Source organism: Planococcus citri, chromosome 2, assembly GCF_950023065.1.
Source record: "Planococcus citri chromosome 2, ihPlaCitr1.1, whole genome shotgun sequence".
Lineage (NCBI taxonomy): Eukaryota > Metazoa > Arthropoda > Insecta > Hemiptera > Pseudococcidae > Planococcus > Planococcus citri.
This window is the reverse complement of record NC_088678.1, coordinates 80908859-80924819: the sequence shown is the minus strand read 5'-3', so window position 1 is coordinate 80924819 and position 15961 is coordinate 80908859. Positions and strand designations below refer to the sequence as shown.

Here is a 15961-nt window from a genome sequence, read left to right as displayed (position 1 = left end):
TTAAACAAAAAAAAAACGTTTTTTGTTCAAATTACCTTTTTTTAAACTCATTTTTAAAGGATTTTATGCGAATTTTCTTTATTAAACTATTTCAGAATTTTAAAAACACAGATTTTTACTTTTCAAAACATCAATTTTCGAAAGCTTTGAAAATTTATGATTTTTTAAAAATTAAGTTCTAAAGAAAGCCAAAAAATAAACTTCTCACCTCACAAAAAAACATTGTTTTTATGCCTCTCAACATACAAATTTTCAAGAGCTTTCGTCCTCGATCAGGTCTGTCTTTTTTCATTTCCAAAATCAACTTCTTTCAAAAAAACATCATTCAAATTCTAAAATTTTAATAATAAAAAAATTTTGCTTTTGGTTTTCGATTTTTTGCTCTCCTGAACGCTGGAATTGAAAAAAATTGGTCACTTTTTTGTTCACTTTTCACTAATAAAAGTCACTAAAGTCACTTTTTTTTTAGAAAAATTTGGCTACGATGCCTGTTTTTGGTCACCTTTTTTTTTTACATCGAAAACTCTTTTCGTCACTTTTTTAGTTACTAGAGTTACTTTTTTTTGAGAGAAATTTGAGTAAAATCCCTGAAAATTCAATCAATCGAGAAATGTATTGTTTATTTCTGCCTCAGAATTCAACTAAATAATCGTTTTTTTCAAGAAAGCATCTCCCTAAGCCCATCGTATATTGCCCCCAAAGTTTGCAGAAATTGAAGGAAAAAATAAAGTCATTTTTTTTTTAATTTTTAATTTCTGCTCATAAGAAAATTTTTTTAAATCGTTCTTTTCTTTTTGAACGAAATCAGGCTGGATCGAAAAGCATTCCTCGATCTTCAGTAGCCAAAATTTCAAACGCCAAAGTTCAAGTACCCCCCCCCCCCCCCGCCTCTTCAGCTCAATAGCCCTCTTGCATGCAGAATTCTTCATGAAATTTCCATATTTTTTTTTATTATTCTTGGGGCTGAAGTTTCACTTTTTGTCGTATATGTGTGGGGAGGGGAAGGGCTAACATTTTCTGGGAATTCGGCTCCCTCTCCCTCCTGACCCTCCCCCACCAAAAAACCACGGCAACTTGAGGAGTGCGAATGTTGAAAGCTATTATTTGAAGATTTGAAAAATCCACAATGTTGAACTTAATTCACCTCTTTTTCCATCAAACCAAACTAACTAATCTAATTTCCTAGAGCCCCAAATTTTTACGAAAAAACGGTAAATATTGAGAAACCAAGGTTCAGGATTTTGTGACTTTTGACCCCCCCCTCCCCCTCCCCCTCCCTCCTTCTTAATGGCTATAATCTATTTCAATATATTTTTTTAAAATCTTATCAATTTAACAAATGTTTCAATATTTATTATTTTTTAAATTCTCACTTTTTTTTCCTTCAAAATAATAAGATCACATTACCACCCCTCCCCCTCCCCGACATAATTTCTTTAGTTTTGTGATTAAAATATCATTTTTCAAGATTTATTTTTCCATGATGCCAGTTTTAAAGCTACAAACGTCAACCCTGCAACAAAATATCTAAAAAGAATAATAAAATACTGCGGTTTGAAGTTCAAGTATTGGAACGATTCGTGCAAAAAAAAAGAGTGTACTATGAAAATGTGAGGGAAACGTCCAAGTGGTCTGTATCTAATATACCTGTTACCTATCTACGACCTATCTATTTGTGTAAGCATTTTGAATTTGAACCGGACGAATATAATTACCCTTTATTGTGGTATACCATTTACCTACTCTTCCGGAAACGAAAGGTGTGAAAATGAGAATTTCAGTCAATTATACCTAGCGTAGCTAGCTGGTTGATACTTGGCTCGTATGTCAATTACTATGCCGATTGCGAATCACAATAATTTACACGTTCACACCCTTACTGGCTCACGCAACTAGTTGTATAAAAATGATATAAATTATCGCCGCGTTTATTGTAATGTACTCGTCCGATAATAATTTATTATTGTTTCGCGCAGGAAACAGCGGCCGCCGACTCGACGACCACAACTGTAGCCGAATCTGGCGAAGCGCCATCATCCGCCAAAACCGAAGAATCGTCCGAGCAAGCCGCCGAAAAACCAGCTGAAGTTAGCACGACTACCATCGAAGAAAACAAACCTGCAGAGCCCAGCAGTCCGGCCAGCCCTAGCGAAACACCATCGACGCCCGAAGAAGGCGCTTCGTCAGAAAAGAAGAAGAAACCTAAGAAAAAATGGTCTTTCAGATCGTTCAGCTTTTCGAAAAAAGACAAAGTGAAGCCGGCCAGCAAAGAAGAGAAACAAGAAACCGTTCCAGAAGTAAGTTTCTTTTTTCATGTTTCAATTTAAAAATTTCCGAATGAGGAATCGAAGTAAAGGACCACTGAGTTTTCTGCTCCTAGAAGGAGGGACGCATCGAGTTCTCGATTTTTTTGTGTGAGGCTCCAACACGTACTGAAATGTTTCAGAGGAGCCATTGTCGGGGTATTGATCTGGATTTCAGTGAATTTTTGTCGAAAAACAAAGTTCAGGAGCTGTTCAGAATCAAGTTTTTGGGAGTTGAGTCCAATTTCGAAGAAGCCTTTCGACTCCTTTGCCCAGAGCTCACCATATGCTCTTTTCATCTCGTGTTCTGCAAACTTTAAAAAATTTCGAAAGCTTGAAATTGATCGAACTAAGCAATTGAAGGAATGGTACAATGTGTGTGCTTTTGATCAAAGATGTGCTAGAAGTACATACATGTAATGATTTCAAATTGTGTGCAAAGAACGGCGAGAAGGGGTTGAGATTTCATTGTTGTTTTAATGAATAACGCGTTTCTTCGAATCACGATTCAACGAAGACGAGAGAGAGAGAGACTCCGTCAATAAAAGTGGTATTTTTTTTCATCGTTGTTATTGTTGTTGTGTGTATATTTCATTTTCAAATCAGTCGTGACAGCTTATAGACCTGCTGAATGCTGTCACGATGATGACGGAACAGCAGGGCAAAGGGCAGTTCAACTAAATGAGGGCTGGAGACGACTACGACGAGCGAAGCACTCTGCTTCTTCTGCTCCTCTTCGCCGCCATCGTTCGCGTTCAAGATTTTGAAAGAGAGAAATCTAAGCGAGCGATGCTTTTAAAAGATTAGAAATTAAAAGGTCGACTCGTAGTCGTCGTCGTCTTCGTTGTAGTCGAGGTAAGGAAATATTACGTCGAAATTCATCCTGCTCGCTGTGTTATTTGATCAAGTGATCAGTGAAGTTGATGTATTTACAAAGGAAATCGCTGCGCAAGAGTAAGAGAGTATGGTTTACATAATGGTTGTATGTATACGTATATCGAGGTATCTGGGCCGACGTTATCAATCTCATATCGTCGTTGCTGTTGTTGTTGTTGTAAAGCTAGAAGAGTGGGATGAAAAAAGAGAGAAGATACGTATAGTGGAAGATATGAGATAGATATTATGTACGTGGAAAAAAAATGGAAAACTGAGAAAAAAAGAGAGAGAGAGAGAACTGTACAAAAGTGGCATCGTTTTTACATTTATATGTATTTTTGTACGTATCGATGAATAAAGAAGGGCATCGGCTGCAGACACTCCGTGGTTGAACACTGAACTGTGCACTATACAGATACACGGTACGTTTAGAAAGAAGAATAAAGAAAGGGCTTTTCTACGTAGTCTTACAGACTAAACATATGTTGGGGAGAGCGGGGTGGAGAGACGAGAAAAAAGCTATGATATAACTCGACTGACTCGGAGAATCGACGATGAGTTTCCGTATCGTATTTGCTGCTGCGTGGGTGTGGTGAGTCAGACTTTATACAGTGACGATGGGTGCGGCAAGTGATCGGGGTGCGAAAGGGCGCTTCCAGCAATGTTAAGGGTAGTTCGTCATTCGTCTGCGAACGTTCGCAATCGCATAATTCGGAACACTGACTCAGACGTCGTTGCTATACGTTTTATGGTCGATTTTTTTTTTTGGTCGAATATTTATTGACGTGTTTTGTATCTATTTATGTACTTATAGCTGCTTAGATTGCCATTTGTTGGGAAAATTGCCACAATACGTAATTATGTTGAAATGAAAAAATTTTCCAATTTGATTTATCCTTTTGGTGGATTATTATTTTCTTGATTGGAAAGCTTATTGATGAAAATGATCAAATTTCTACGATTTCGACTTTCAATGAAGAGAAGTTACATTTTCTTGTAATACTCGTATTTAGAATTTTTTATATCGGTTCTTTTGGACCAGAGAAATTCCAAGTGAACTAGTTGTCCTCAAAGTGGAGTCATTTTTGAAAAAAAACTTGTTTTTTGCCATCTTTGGGTAGTGTGCAAGTTGAATTTGGTCAAATTCTCAATTTTTCTGGCTCGAAATCTTTTCTAGTACTTCTCAAGATGAGTTTAAAAATATGCTTTTTGAAAATTTGATCAAAATGGTCCCAACAAAGTGTTATTGAGGTATGTTTCTACTTACTAGTCATGAATATTTAGCTCCAGTTCTGTTTTTCATTCATTTTTTGTTGACGTGGGGGTAGAAAAATGTTTTAAAGTTAATGAAGAATCGTAATTTTCGTAATCTATCGATCTTCAATCAAGTACCAGGTGGAGGACTGAAAGTGGTATTGAATTTCAGTCAATGGGTCAGGAAAATTTGTGTGGAAAATTAATTTTCGAATAGGAGGAGGAGGGGGGGGGGGTGGTTGACTCAGATACTGTACAAATTGTCAGTCTTGCTTTTTGCCAAAAATGCTTGTTTTTTTAGCAAATTTGCTGGAAGAATGTAACTTTTTTTTACAAGAATTACCAAAAAGCTTAACTTTGCCAGATGTTGTCGAAAGTTCTAAAATAATTGTTGAGCTTTTGTCTGAAAGTCGTGATTTATGCTGAAATTGTCAAAGTTTTGCTTTTTGCAAAAATTGACAGAAAATTCTCGAAGTTTGGCAAAATTGCTGAAAAAAATTTTTTTCTTGAAAAACCTCCCCTTTTTTCAGAAATATCCAACAATTCTGAAATGGTAGTTTTTTTGTCAGGAAATTGAGCTTTTTGCTAAAATTGACAAAAATTCTCGCTTTTTGCCAAAATATCTTGAAAATCTCATTTTTTCATTTTCCTAAAATTGTCAGAAATTCTGAAGTTGTAGTTTTTTTGTTGTAAGAAATTCGTGCTTTTTGCTAAAACTGTCAAAGTTTTGCTTTGTTCTAAAGTTGACAAAAATTCTCGCAGTTTAGCAAAATTGCTGGAAAAATTTTTTTTCTTGGAAAACCTCCCCTTTATTCTTTCAGAAATATCCAACAATTCTCAAATGGTAGTTTTTTTGTCAAGAAATTGAGCTTTTTGCTAAAATTGACAAAAATTCTCGCTTTTTGCCAAAATGTCTGAAAAATCTCATTTTTTCCTAAAATTGTTAGAAATTCTAAAGTTGTAGTTTTTTTTTGTCAAAAAGTCGTGCTTTTTGCTAAAACTGTCAAAGTTTTGCTTTGTTCTAAGTTGACAAAAATTCTCGCAGTTTGGCAAAATTGCTGAAAAAATTTCTTTTTTCTTAAAAAACCTCCCCTTTCTTTCAGCAATATCCAACAATTCTAAAATGGTAGTTTTTTTGTCAAGAAATTGAATTTTTTGCTAAAGTTGACAAAAATTCTCGCTTTTTGACAAAATTGCTACAAAATCTCACTTTCTCCAAAAACTCTTTTACCGGAAATGTGTTTTGTCAATTAATTTTTTATTGCTTTTTCAAGCCTTTTCGACCACCTATATCACTGATCGAAATTTTGAAAATCCACCGATTCTTGCGGGAAATCTGATGATTCAAGCTTGTAAACTTGGGACCGGTCATTTGAAGTCATTCAAAATGATTGCCATTCTCGTAAGTTTGATCTATGAGCAGATGGTACTGCACTGATTCGTAGTTCATCTTATTTCCAAAACAACAGATCTTCCTTTGATTGATTAGTCAAATTGAAAAATTCACGACTATGGGCATTCCAAGAAAAAGAGGATAAGAACATTAGCCAAGTTCTTTGGATCTTCTACAAAAAAAGAAACCAGCTCGATTGAGAGAAAACGCCCATCGCTACGACACACCACAAAGCTGGAATTTGGCTGGAAGGAGGCGCACTGCAATCGCGATATATGGGACGACGACGGTCCGAAATTGTGCGATAAAATGCTAATTGCTGGATAAGTTTCCGGCTGGAGAGAATATGTGTGGACGAACGGATGTGGCAACATCGCGTCGTCGTCGTAGTCGTCGTGCCAAGTCGCGCAACATAAATTGTTTTCCCTCGTGGCAATGGTGTACTGCTCGCACATCGTTGTCGGTTGTTGTCACAGTCTCTGCGGTGGCGGCATATAGCATAGCAGCCACCTCCTCCTCCTCCGCCGCCGCCGTCGCTAACTCTATTATCGATTGATATTCACCATCGCTACACTAGCCTAGTGCTGCCTCATGCTCGCGCCCTTTCTCTTTCTCCAGGTCTTGTTCTTCTCCAGCCAGCACTGTGCACTCCAGTAGCGCAGCGAACGCCAGAAAATGGAGTGGTTGTGCGTGTGTAACGTTACTACCAGTGAGAGTCGGAGTCGTCGTCGTCGTCGTAACGTAAGCAACGCAACGCGCGACGCAACACAACGGGATGAAGGTGGGTGGGGGAGGGTGTGCTGGAATAACGCAGCCTAGCCTGGAGAAGGTAAACCCACCACCCTGTCTAGTCCTACGCCCTTTTAAGCTGAACTGAACTTTCCGCCGAAGGTATTACGTACTCTCTATTCTTATATTGCACGACGACGATTACTTCCTCTATCTCGTGCTCTCTCTCTCTCTTTCTCTCTCGATCGTACTCGTTTCCATTTTCCAGTGTACTATTCGATGGAACTTCTCTCCTAATCGAAGTTGTTGGGGGTGGTGGTGGTCGTGGTGTTGTTTTTCAGCCATATTTGTATCTTTTTTGTCTGTTTTTTCCACCTCTGTCTCTGTCTCTCTCGTTCGCTGTTGTTATTATTATTTGAAAAGTACACGCATATTTTCATCGACGACGACGACCGACGTTTGCCTTGCCTCTTTAGTCCTGTTTATCGTATAAGTATTATAACGTAGGTAGGTAACGTGCAGGATTTGCTGTTGTATTATGATTATTATTATTACTTGGGTCAGGGTAAGCTGGCTGTAGAATGCACCCTTGTGTTCTCTGGTCTTACTTACGTCGCTCTATGTATTCTAATCATTCGCTCGAGTGATTCGGATACGCGTGTTGGTGTGTCTGTGTGTGATGTACTGCTGTGTTGAGACTATACATATAGACGTAGGTACTATAAATGAAAGAAGCGAGCTGCTAGACTAGAAGCCTTTTCGATCGAAGCACACAATACATCTGGAGAAAGGGGTGTAGGTGGAGAGATGAAACCAGGTTCAAATTTTATGTAAGAGTGAGTGAGGTCTTCACCGTACGAGTATCGGTTCTGAATTTTTCATTCGGTGAAAAGCTATACTTAATTTCAGCTTTGGAATTGGGAAAAATAAGTGAAATTCGCACAAATATCTATTAATTTCACTGATTTTCCAATCGCAGAGGTCACTGGAACTAAGCTAATTTCTCCAATTTTTTTTGGCTGAATTGATTTGCTTCGATATTTTTCAGAATTAACAGATTTTCTGATCATTACGCCCCCCCTCCCCACCCCACTCTAGTTCCGATTAAATAAATGATGACAATTATTACTAAAAATGTAAACATTGACAATACACGATGTATTCAGTATTACAAATTATACGTGCTAAGTATAAATTTATTATTTATATTCGACATCGACGTACGTACTACGAGTATAGTATTGTAGCATCTATGCAGGGTTGAAGTTTTTAGAATAGCCTGCAGTCAAGCCGGATGTCCGTTTTCCTTTCTAGCCAGCTCGAGTGAGCAAACAACCAAAAAGACGCCTCCGGGAAGCGATGTTTAGTTTATACTGTTTGAGCTTCGTATACCATGAAAAAACACGGAGGGGGCTAATAGAAGAGCGACAGAGAAAGAGCCAAAGAAGAAGTTTAAATACTGCCCTGCTCGGAATTGGAATTGCAAATGAATCATATATGTATAGGGGATGAGGGAATTTCAAACCTTATATACGTATCTATTATTGAGAAGCTTTATAAAAGATACAGTTTCGGTGTCCGGTATCGAATCGTCTCCCCTCTTTCGCCCACTACTGGTACCTATTTTGTTGGTTAAAATAAATCAAATATGTTAGATAATGGGAGTGCAATTTTTCCGCGGACGGATGAACTCGAAAGATTAGCCTGTGTAAAGGAAACAAGTCATCCGAGTTGGATTTTCCGAGCCATTTGATGAACCCTACAGTTTGCATTTTACCGTCATCCAGTTCCTCCTCTTCTTCTCGTCGTTTCGAAGTTCTTTAGTAGAGCATTGTTGAAGAGGGGGAGTCGTGGTGGAAATTTTCGACTAAAGTGTTGCTGTAGGTAGCTTAGGGTAATTCGACGGAAACAATTTTTTTTTTACTCGGTGCAAGATTTAATGTTTTCACGCTGTTGCTTTCGTACGAGTTAATTAGTCGTGTGTGGGATGATTCCACACGATTGTAGGGGGTTGTTGGTGTGGTATGGGGTGCGGTGGATGGTTTAATTACTCGTATATGAGGATAATATTATATGTACGAGTTTGCTGGAATCTTTGGAATTGTTTCACGAGGAAGAGCTCACAAATTGTGTCAAAGCGTAGAATTTATCTTGTGTATCAGGTACGAGGCACGAATTTCAGCCCCAACTGTCGCCAATTTTTTTGAACTGGATAAATCTGAAAAGAAAGAGCATGTCGAAATACATCATCAGTCAAAATTTATGACACTGGAGTGCATTTTTTCTAATTTTCGACGAATTTTTAAAAATCAAAATTTGGGTTAAAAATGATGAAAAATAATCAAAATGTTACCAAATTGGATTGGAAAGCTGAAATTTTGAGTCCACCTCATTTTCGACCTCCCCTCCCCTCTCCTTCTCGAATAAATTTAAAACAGTTCCGACCTATTTTAAGCAAATCTAGAGTCTCCAGTAAATTTTTAAAAGTTGAAATTTTCTCAAGATTTGACTCGTACTTGGTTACAAAATTGCCTGTCTCAATTTTTAATTAAATTTCTCTAAAGAAAAGTCCTGCTCCAACTTCTCCTGCTAGCTATAGACCAATCACTAATCAGCCTACTGACTTCACTTTCCAAATTACTAGAACGTATCATCTTGAAGCGCTTAACTGATCACACCAACAGACACAAAATATTGCCACAGTTTCAGTTTGGCTTTAGAAAACATACAGCAACAACGCATCAACTCCATCGTCTTACCAAAATTATCCACCAAGGTTTTAAAAATAAACAGTACACCGCCACGGCATTTCTCGACATTAAACAAGCTTACGACTCTATATGGCATTCCAATCTCCTACAAAAATTGCAGAATACTCAAGTACCTCGTTACTTATTTGATATTATCAAATCATTCCTATTAGACCGTTACTTCCAGATTCGCATCAACAATTCACTTTTGGACCCTAAACCTGTCTTCAGAGGTGTACCTCAAGGAGCTGTTTTAAGCCCTACGCTTTTCAACATCTACTGCAATGACATCACAACTTCATCAAATGCTAAAATTCTTCAATTTGCAGATGATACCTGCTTATGCACCCAAAGTAATAATCTCTCCAGTGCAATCGACAAACTCGAACAAAGTATTAACACCACTAACTCCTGGCTAAAATCCTGGAAACTTGAACTCAATCCAAACAAAACAGTTACAAAAATCTTCACGCTGAGACATCACTGTAACCCTGCCAGAAACATTAATATTTCGAAAACACTACAATAGAATGGAGTGATGATGCCGTTAAATATCTTGGAGTATTCCTTGACAAACGACTCACATTCACAAGTCACATCTCACAGAAAATGAAAGCTACCTACTTCAAACCCAAAACACTTTTCCCACTAATCAACAGAAGTTCCCACTTGAAAATCCAAACAGAATTACTGATCTACAAGACTATTTCTTCTTCCTACATTTACATATGCGGCTCTAGTGTGGTATGGTACCTCCAAAACAAACAAGAAAAAAGTTCAAATATTCCGAAATAAATGTTGTCGAATCGCCACTAACGCTCCATGGTTTTGCCGGAATACCCAAATACAACGTGAGCTCAAAATTGAAACGATTGACAACTTTCTGAAAACTGTAATACCTGAACAAATTATCTGAAAACACCCTCGCTTGCTGCTTTGATATTGGGCAAAATCGCCCTTAAAAACTCAAACCAAAACTTTCTCAAAATTTCTTTTAGGTTTCTTAGCCCTTTTTTTTTTTTTTTTTTTTTTTAATGGTACCCCAGTCCGGACTTGCCTGGTGGGGTTAGTATATTGTTATTTGATGGGACACAGCTTATTATTTACCAGAGGGGTTTATCTAATAAGTCTACATCTTAATAATAACAATACATCTTAGAATCTTAATTATCCAGGTTGCGTTATATTGATGTAGATACAAGCGACTTGTTGTTGATTGATGATTTGGTGTGTTAATTAAAGCAGTTGGCGAAACTGAATCAGCTCGGAAACAAGCGAATAGAAATTAGCCCTAAATAAAACTTTCATTCATTCTTATAGTTTTGCTTTTTGTCCTAAATTGCCAATCATTTTCACCTTTTTGCCAAAAATTTCCCGTTAGCCTCACTTTTTTGATAAAAATTGCCGGGTTAAAAATGGCAAAAAATCTCGTCTTTTGATCAAAATTTCCAAAAAGTGCTTGAAAATGTTTACCTTTTTGCAAAAAGTTTAAATGTAATTTTTTTCAACTCTTTCCGCAGAAATTACAAAAATCTAACAGCCTTTTGCTTAAAATTGCCATAATTGAATGTAAGGAGTGTTTGATTTGATTTTGGCAATTTTTAAAAATTTAAGCGATATAATTAATTCAATTCAATCTTTATTATGTACATACATAATTAAGCAGAACTTCATCCAAATTTGAGACTTTTATTCAACTTTTAATCGTTTTATCAATTTTTGGTGACTTTGGAAGCTCCCAAAATTAATGAAAACCTACTTGTATGTAGATCTTTTTTTTTTTTTGAAATCCTGTTTGTCTTCAAATTTTGAAAATTCAAAATCTGCAAAAAATCTAATAGAGAAGTCTTAGAAGCACGAGTAATACTTTCAGTTGGCTGTTGATTTGGGGTCACTGAAGCTCTCAGAACTGCTAACTTTTGACTGACAGCCTTTCTGGGAAATTATCGAATCGTGATTCATTACCAGATTTATCTGACCTCTCGTTCAGATAACAACACACACTGTTTATCTCACAATACTCCGGTTGATAATGCAAATTAATATCTCATTTACGAATTATATTACGTCGCAATATTCTGATAACTCGAACGATACGTAATGTTTATAATTATTGCACAGTTGTACCATACAGACACACACGTACCACAAAGAGATCTGCTTTTGCAAGTACTTTCTTAATTTTCTCAGCAACATCTACTCAACGATTCGTACTACGTGTGCGGTTTCACTCGACTCGGCCATTCTACCTATGTATGTAGTACGTAATACCACGTCCATTACGTAGAACGAGATAGCCATCTTAGGGGTCGATGGCGACAATATCAATTAGCCTTTTTTTTCATTTCATTATTTTGTGCTTTCGTTTCGTGGAATGAGATTGGTGGACAGCAACAACGACAACGACATCGTGTCAAGCCTGACAATAGAGCAGCACTTTTTTTTTTGGCACGTAACACGTCCGCAGTCCGCACGTTCGCCGGCTAATTGAGTTATCGCGGCGCTGGGTATTGTATTCCATGCTTACAGCTAGAGAGTATATAACAAGGTACACGCCCTGGATTTTCATGTACTCGTAGCTGAGTTATCTAGTAGGTAGATGATTCGATCTAGTATCAAAATTTTCGTCAACTAGATCTCTGATGGCTTCTGGCGTCTTGTAGACACGTCTCAGGACTCTTGATTCGATGCGAAAGTTGATGGGGTATTTTTCGCGAAAAATTCCAGTCGCGGTATTTTTTTTTCCAGTTTGCCATCGACGTACTTCTCTCTCTCTCTCTGTCTGTACAGTACTCGTCTCGCCTTTGCGTTGCTTTGTGCAGTGTGCACACACCCAGAAAATTTTAATCGATAATGGTAACGTTTTGGCTGCATTTCGTCTGCGTTGTTGTGTCGACCTGTGCTTAGTGTGTTCTTTTACAATATTACCTATATGCATGCGTATTGTAAAACGTGTATACAATTGTTTGCACATCCAGAGAACAGGCGGGAAGGGGGGGCTGTGAACCTCAATAAAATCCTCATCACTATTCCCATCCATTCGTAAATCGTCTATCTCATACGTTCCAATATCGGGGGAAAAATATCACATCCTATAGGTATTTCTTTCGCGAGAGAATCCCGGAAATGCCATTTAAAACGAAAGCAGCAAAAAAAGTAAGCCGACCCAGTAGGTACTACACGTGCACACATCACATAAGCACCTCTCTTCTTTCGAATGGGTTGAACGTAGGTACAAGGTAGAAAGCACCAAAAGCATCGCGATGTACTTCCTCTTTGCTCTTTGTAGTATTCTCAGACGGGCTCTTTCAGCAGACATGACGAGCTTTCAACTTTCAAGCCCCCTGCCAAAAGCTTAGTCTTACCTACTCCATTATCGGCGGAGACTAGTCTTCTTTCATCCCTACGTTTCCCACTTTTCTAATAGGATTGCGTAACATGGAGCATGGAGCATGGACCATGGGCATTGGGCAGGGTGCGGGCGGATTTTTCAATAAGCCAGAAGCGTTTTCTTGAAACGCGGACAGCGGCGCGATGTTCTATGCTCGGCAATGCGTGAATCCGCCCTTGAAAAACGTTACCATAGACCGTTTCTTTACGGACGAGTGTGTCCGGCGGCGGCTCGTCCGAGTCCGAATATTCCAACTCCTGCTACCTATAAATTTTCCTGTTACAATAAAATAAAATACGCCGGCGGTTTCGTTTCGTCGATGTACAACATATGTACGTATATAACTGGTCCTATACCAAAAAATGGCTCGACCTCGAAAAAATTCTAATCGTTTACAAAATTCGTCATTTTTTTCGCCCTTCGAAATGACCGTAGGTACCATCATCGGATGTGAAATATGGTACAACAATTAACGAAGTGAAAAAATTCGGTCAACCCTCGCCCATTATCATCACACTCGACTAGATACAGGCTGTTCCGAAAATCATATCGACATGGCCTTAACTATGCAGTTACACATGGATACATTTGAAATTCGACCAAAAAAAAAAGTTGGAGGACGTCTGGTTCATTACGATTCAATTTTTTTGGTTGTTTGGATTTCTCGCTTTTGTGCTCGTACATTGTTGCAGTTGTGGCTATTCTGTTACGTGTGTTAATACTTTGTAAGATCTATAATTCACGAAGAAGGTGCTTTTGAAAATTATATGAATGGATGTCTCGAAGGAGTCAGAAAAAAGAAGTAGGCAAACTTGATAACCACCCTGTAGCTCAATTCTTTCTTCATCACGAGTGTAACTTCGAGCTTTTGAGGAGAAAGTAATTGAGAATTCGATTGACAGAATTGAATTTTGAATAATTGCAGAAAAAATCTCTCCCCACTCGAAAAAAAAAATCGATCTACAGTATGACACAAAAGTAGTGCCCTGTGGCTTTTATTTCTAAGTGGAAAGAGCTAGAGAGATGAATGATGAAGTGGCGTTGAGTAGGGAAAAATAAGTGGTTTCAAAAGCGACCTTGAAAATTTCGGGCCCATGCACAGGGTGTCCACAAATTGAAAAACCGGTTTGGTCAAAAAATTCAACCTGTTTTTTACTGGCGCAATGTATTCTACACACTAAGGCGAAAAAAACGTGATATGAATTTTTTGAAACCGGTTCATTAATTTGCAACCAGTTGAAAAAAATACCCTAAAATTGTAGATATAGAAAAAAGTTTGGAACAAGAGTTGTAGAGCGTGAAAAATTGAACTATTTTCGCTGATCGGATTTTGAAACTGGTTCATTGGTTCGCATTTAGCAACCAGTTTTTGACAATCACCTAAAAGTTGGAGATAGAGATAGAGAAAAAAGCTTGGAACAAAAGTTGTAGAGCGTGAAAAATTGAACCATTTTCGCTGATCGGATCTTGAAACCGGTTCATCAATTTGCAACCAGTTATCAAAAATTACCTAAAAATTGGGGATCGTCCGAGAAATAAGCTTGAAACAAAAGTTGTGGGGCATGAAAAATTACACAATTCTGTCTAATCACATTTGGAAACCGGTTCATTGGTTCGCATTTAGCAACTAGTTTTTGACAATCACCTAAAAGTTGTAGATAGAGAAAAAAGCTTGAATCAAAAGTTGTAGAGCGTGAAAAATTGGAGCATTTTCGCTGATCGGATCTTGAAACCGGTTCATCAATTTGCAACCAGTTATCAAAAATTACCTAAAAATTGAGGATCGTCCGAGAAAAAAGCTTGGAACAAAAGTTGTGGGGTATGAAAAATTACACAATTCTGTCTAATCACATTTTGAAACCGGTTCATTGGTTCGCATTTAGCAACCAGTTTTTGACAATCACCTAAAAGTTGTAGATAGAGAAAAAAACTTGAATCAAAAGTTGTAGAGCGTGAAAAATTGAAGCATTTTCGCTTGGAACGAAAGTTGTGGGGCATGAAAAATTACACAATTCTGTCTAATGACATTTTGAAACCGGTTCATTAATTTGCAACCAGTTGAAAAAAATACCCAAAAATTGTAGATAGAGAAAAAGCTTGGAACAAAAGTTGTGGGGCGGGGCATCAAAAATTACACAATTCTGTCTAATCACATTTTGAAACCGGTTCAATGGTTCGCATTTAGCAACTAGTTTTTGACAATCACCTAAAAGTTGAAGATCGAGAAAAAAGCTTGAAACAAAAGTTGTAGAGCGTGAAAAATTGAACCATTTTCGCTGATCGGATCTTGAAACCGGTTCATTAATTTGCAACCAGTTATCAAAAATTACCTAAAAATTGGAAATCCAGAAAAAAACTTGAAACAAAAGTTGTGTGGGGCATGAAAAATTACACAATTCTGTTCTATCACATTTTGAAACCGGTTCATTGATTTGCGTTCAGCAGCCAGTTTTTGACAATCACCTACAAATTGAAGATAGAGAAAAAAGCTTGAAACAAAAGCCCTAGAACATTTTATCAAATAGGAGGTATTTCGAACTATTGGTAAAAAAGTAAGAGTTTTTCGAAATTTTTGTCCAAAAAGTGAGATCTTGCAGCAATTTTTTAGTGAAAATTTTTCAAGCGAAATTTGAACAATTTTTAACAAAAAATCTGATGTGTTATAAAAACGTAAATCATAAAATTGATAAAATGCCATCAAGGCTCAAATCTTCTCTCTTGAATATTATATTTTGTAGTTATTTGTTAATTTAGCTCGGTGTTCTCAAACTCTTGAGTTGTTTTCATGGTACTTTTGTGGTTTAATTGATTGATATACTATATTTTGCAGTAGGGTTAAATCTTATCTGAAGGTTGAATACGTAAGGTGTCTATTGTGATTACTTCAATTGAAGGACTTCCGATCAGGTTCCAAATATTCTAGTAGTATACTCAAAATAGGGTTGTTGAATTTTTCAAGTAAAGCATGTCTCATCCTCCTTTCCTCCGTACTCTTTTTTGAACCTTGCTGTCAGAGCCGAAGTTCCAAATCGCTAGAAACGTGTTTTTTTTTTCTGGATTACATTCCCTGGAAATGCTCCGGAATGGACATACGATCCGGTTTGCAATTTGCGTTTATAAGTGTTTATTTATGCTGCTAATGGCGCGAATGATGGATGCGAAGATGATGTTGCAACATCGAGTCATCATCTCGGCACCCTTGCTAATCATCTTCTATTTGCATCGAGCAAAGACCCCTAGAAAAGTCAATAGCCGTAGTCGAATA

At 37.5% G+C, this 15961-nt stretch overlaps 1 protein-coding gene across 2 annotated transcripts in view; it reads left to right on the top strand.

The window, feature by feature from the left end:
- Akap200 (A kinase anchor protein 200) overlaps positions 1–15961 on the top strand; it is a 130561-nt gene that overhangs the window by 78804 nt on the left and 35796 nt on the right. For both annotated transcript variants that reach the window (XM_065353454.1, XM_065353453.1), the window contains exon 3: positions 1977–2297. In XM_065353454.1, the coding sequence (XP_065209526.1) occupies positions 1977–2297 (321 nt within the window). The remainder of the gene's footprint in view (positions 1–1976; positions 2298–15961) is intronic.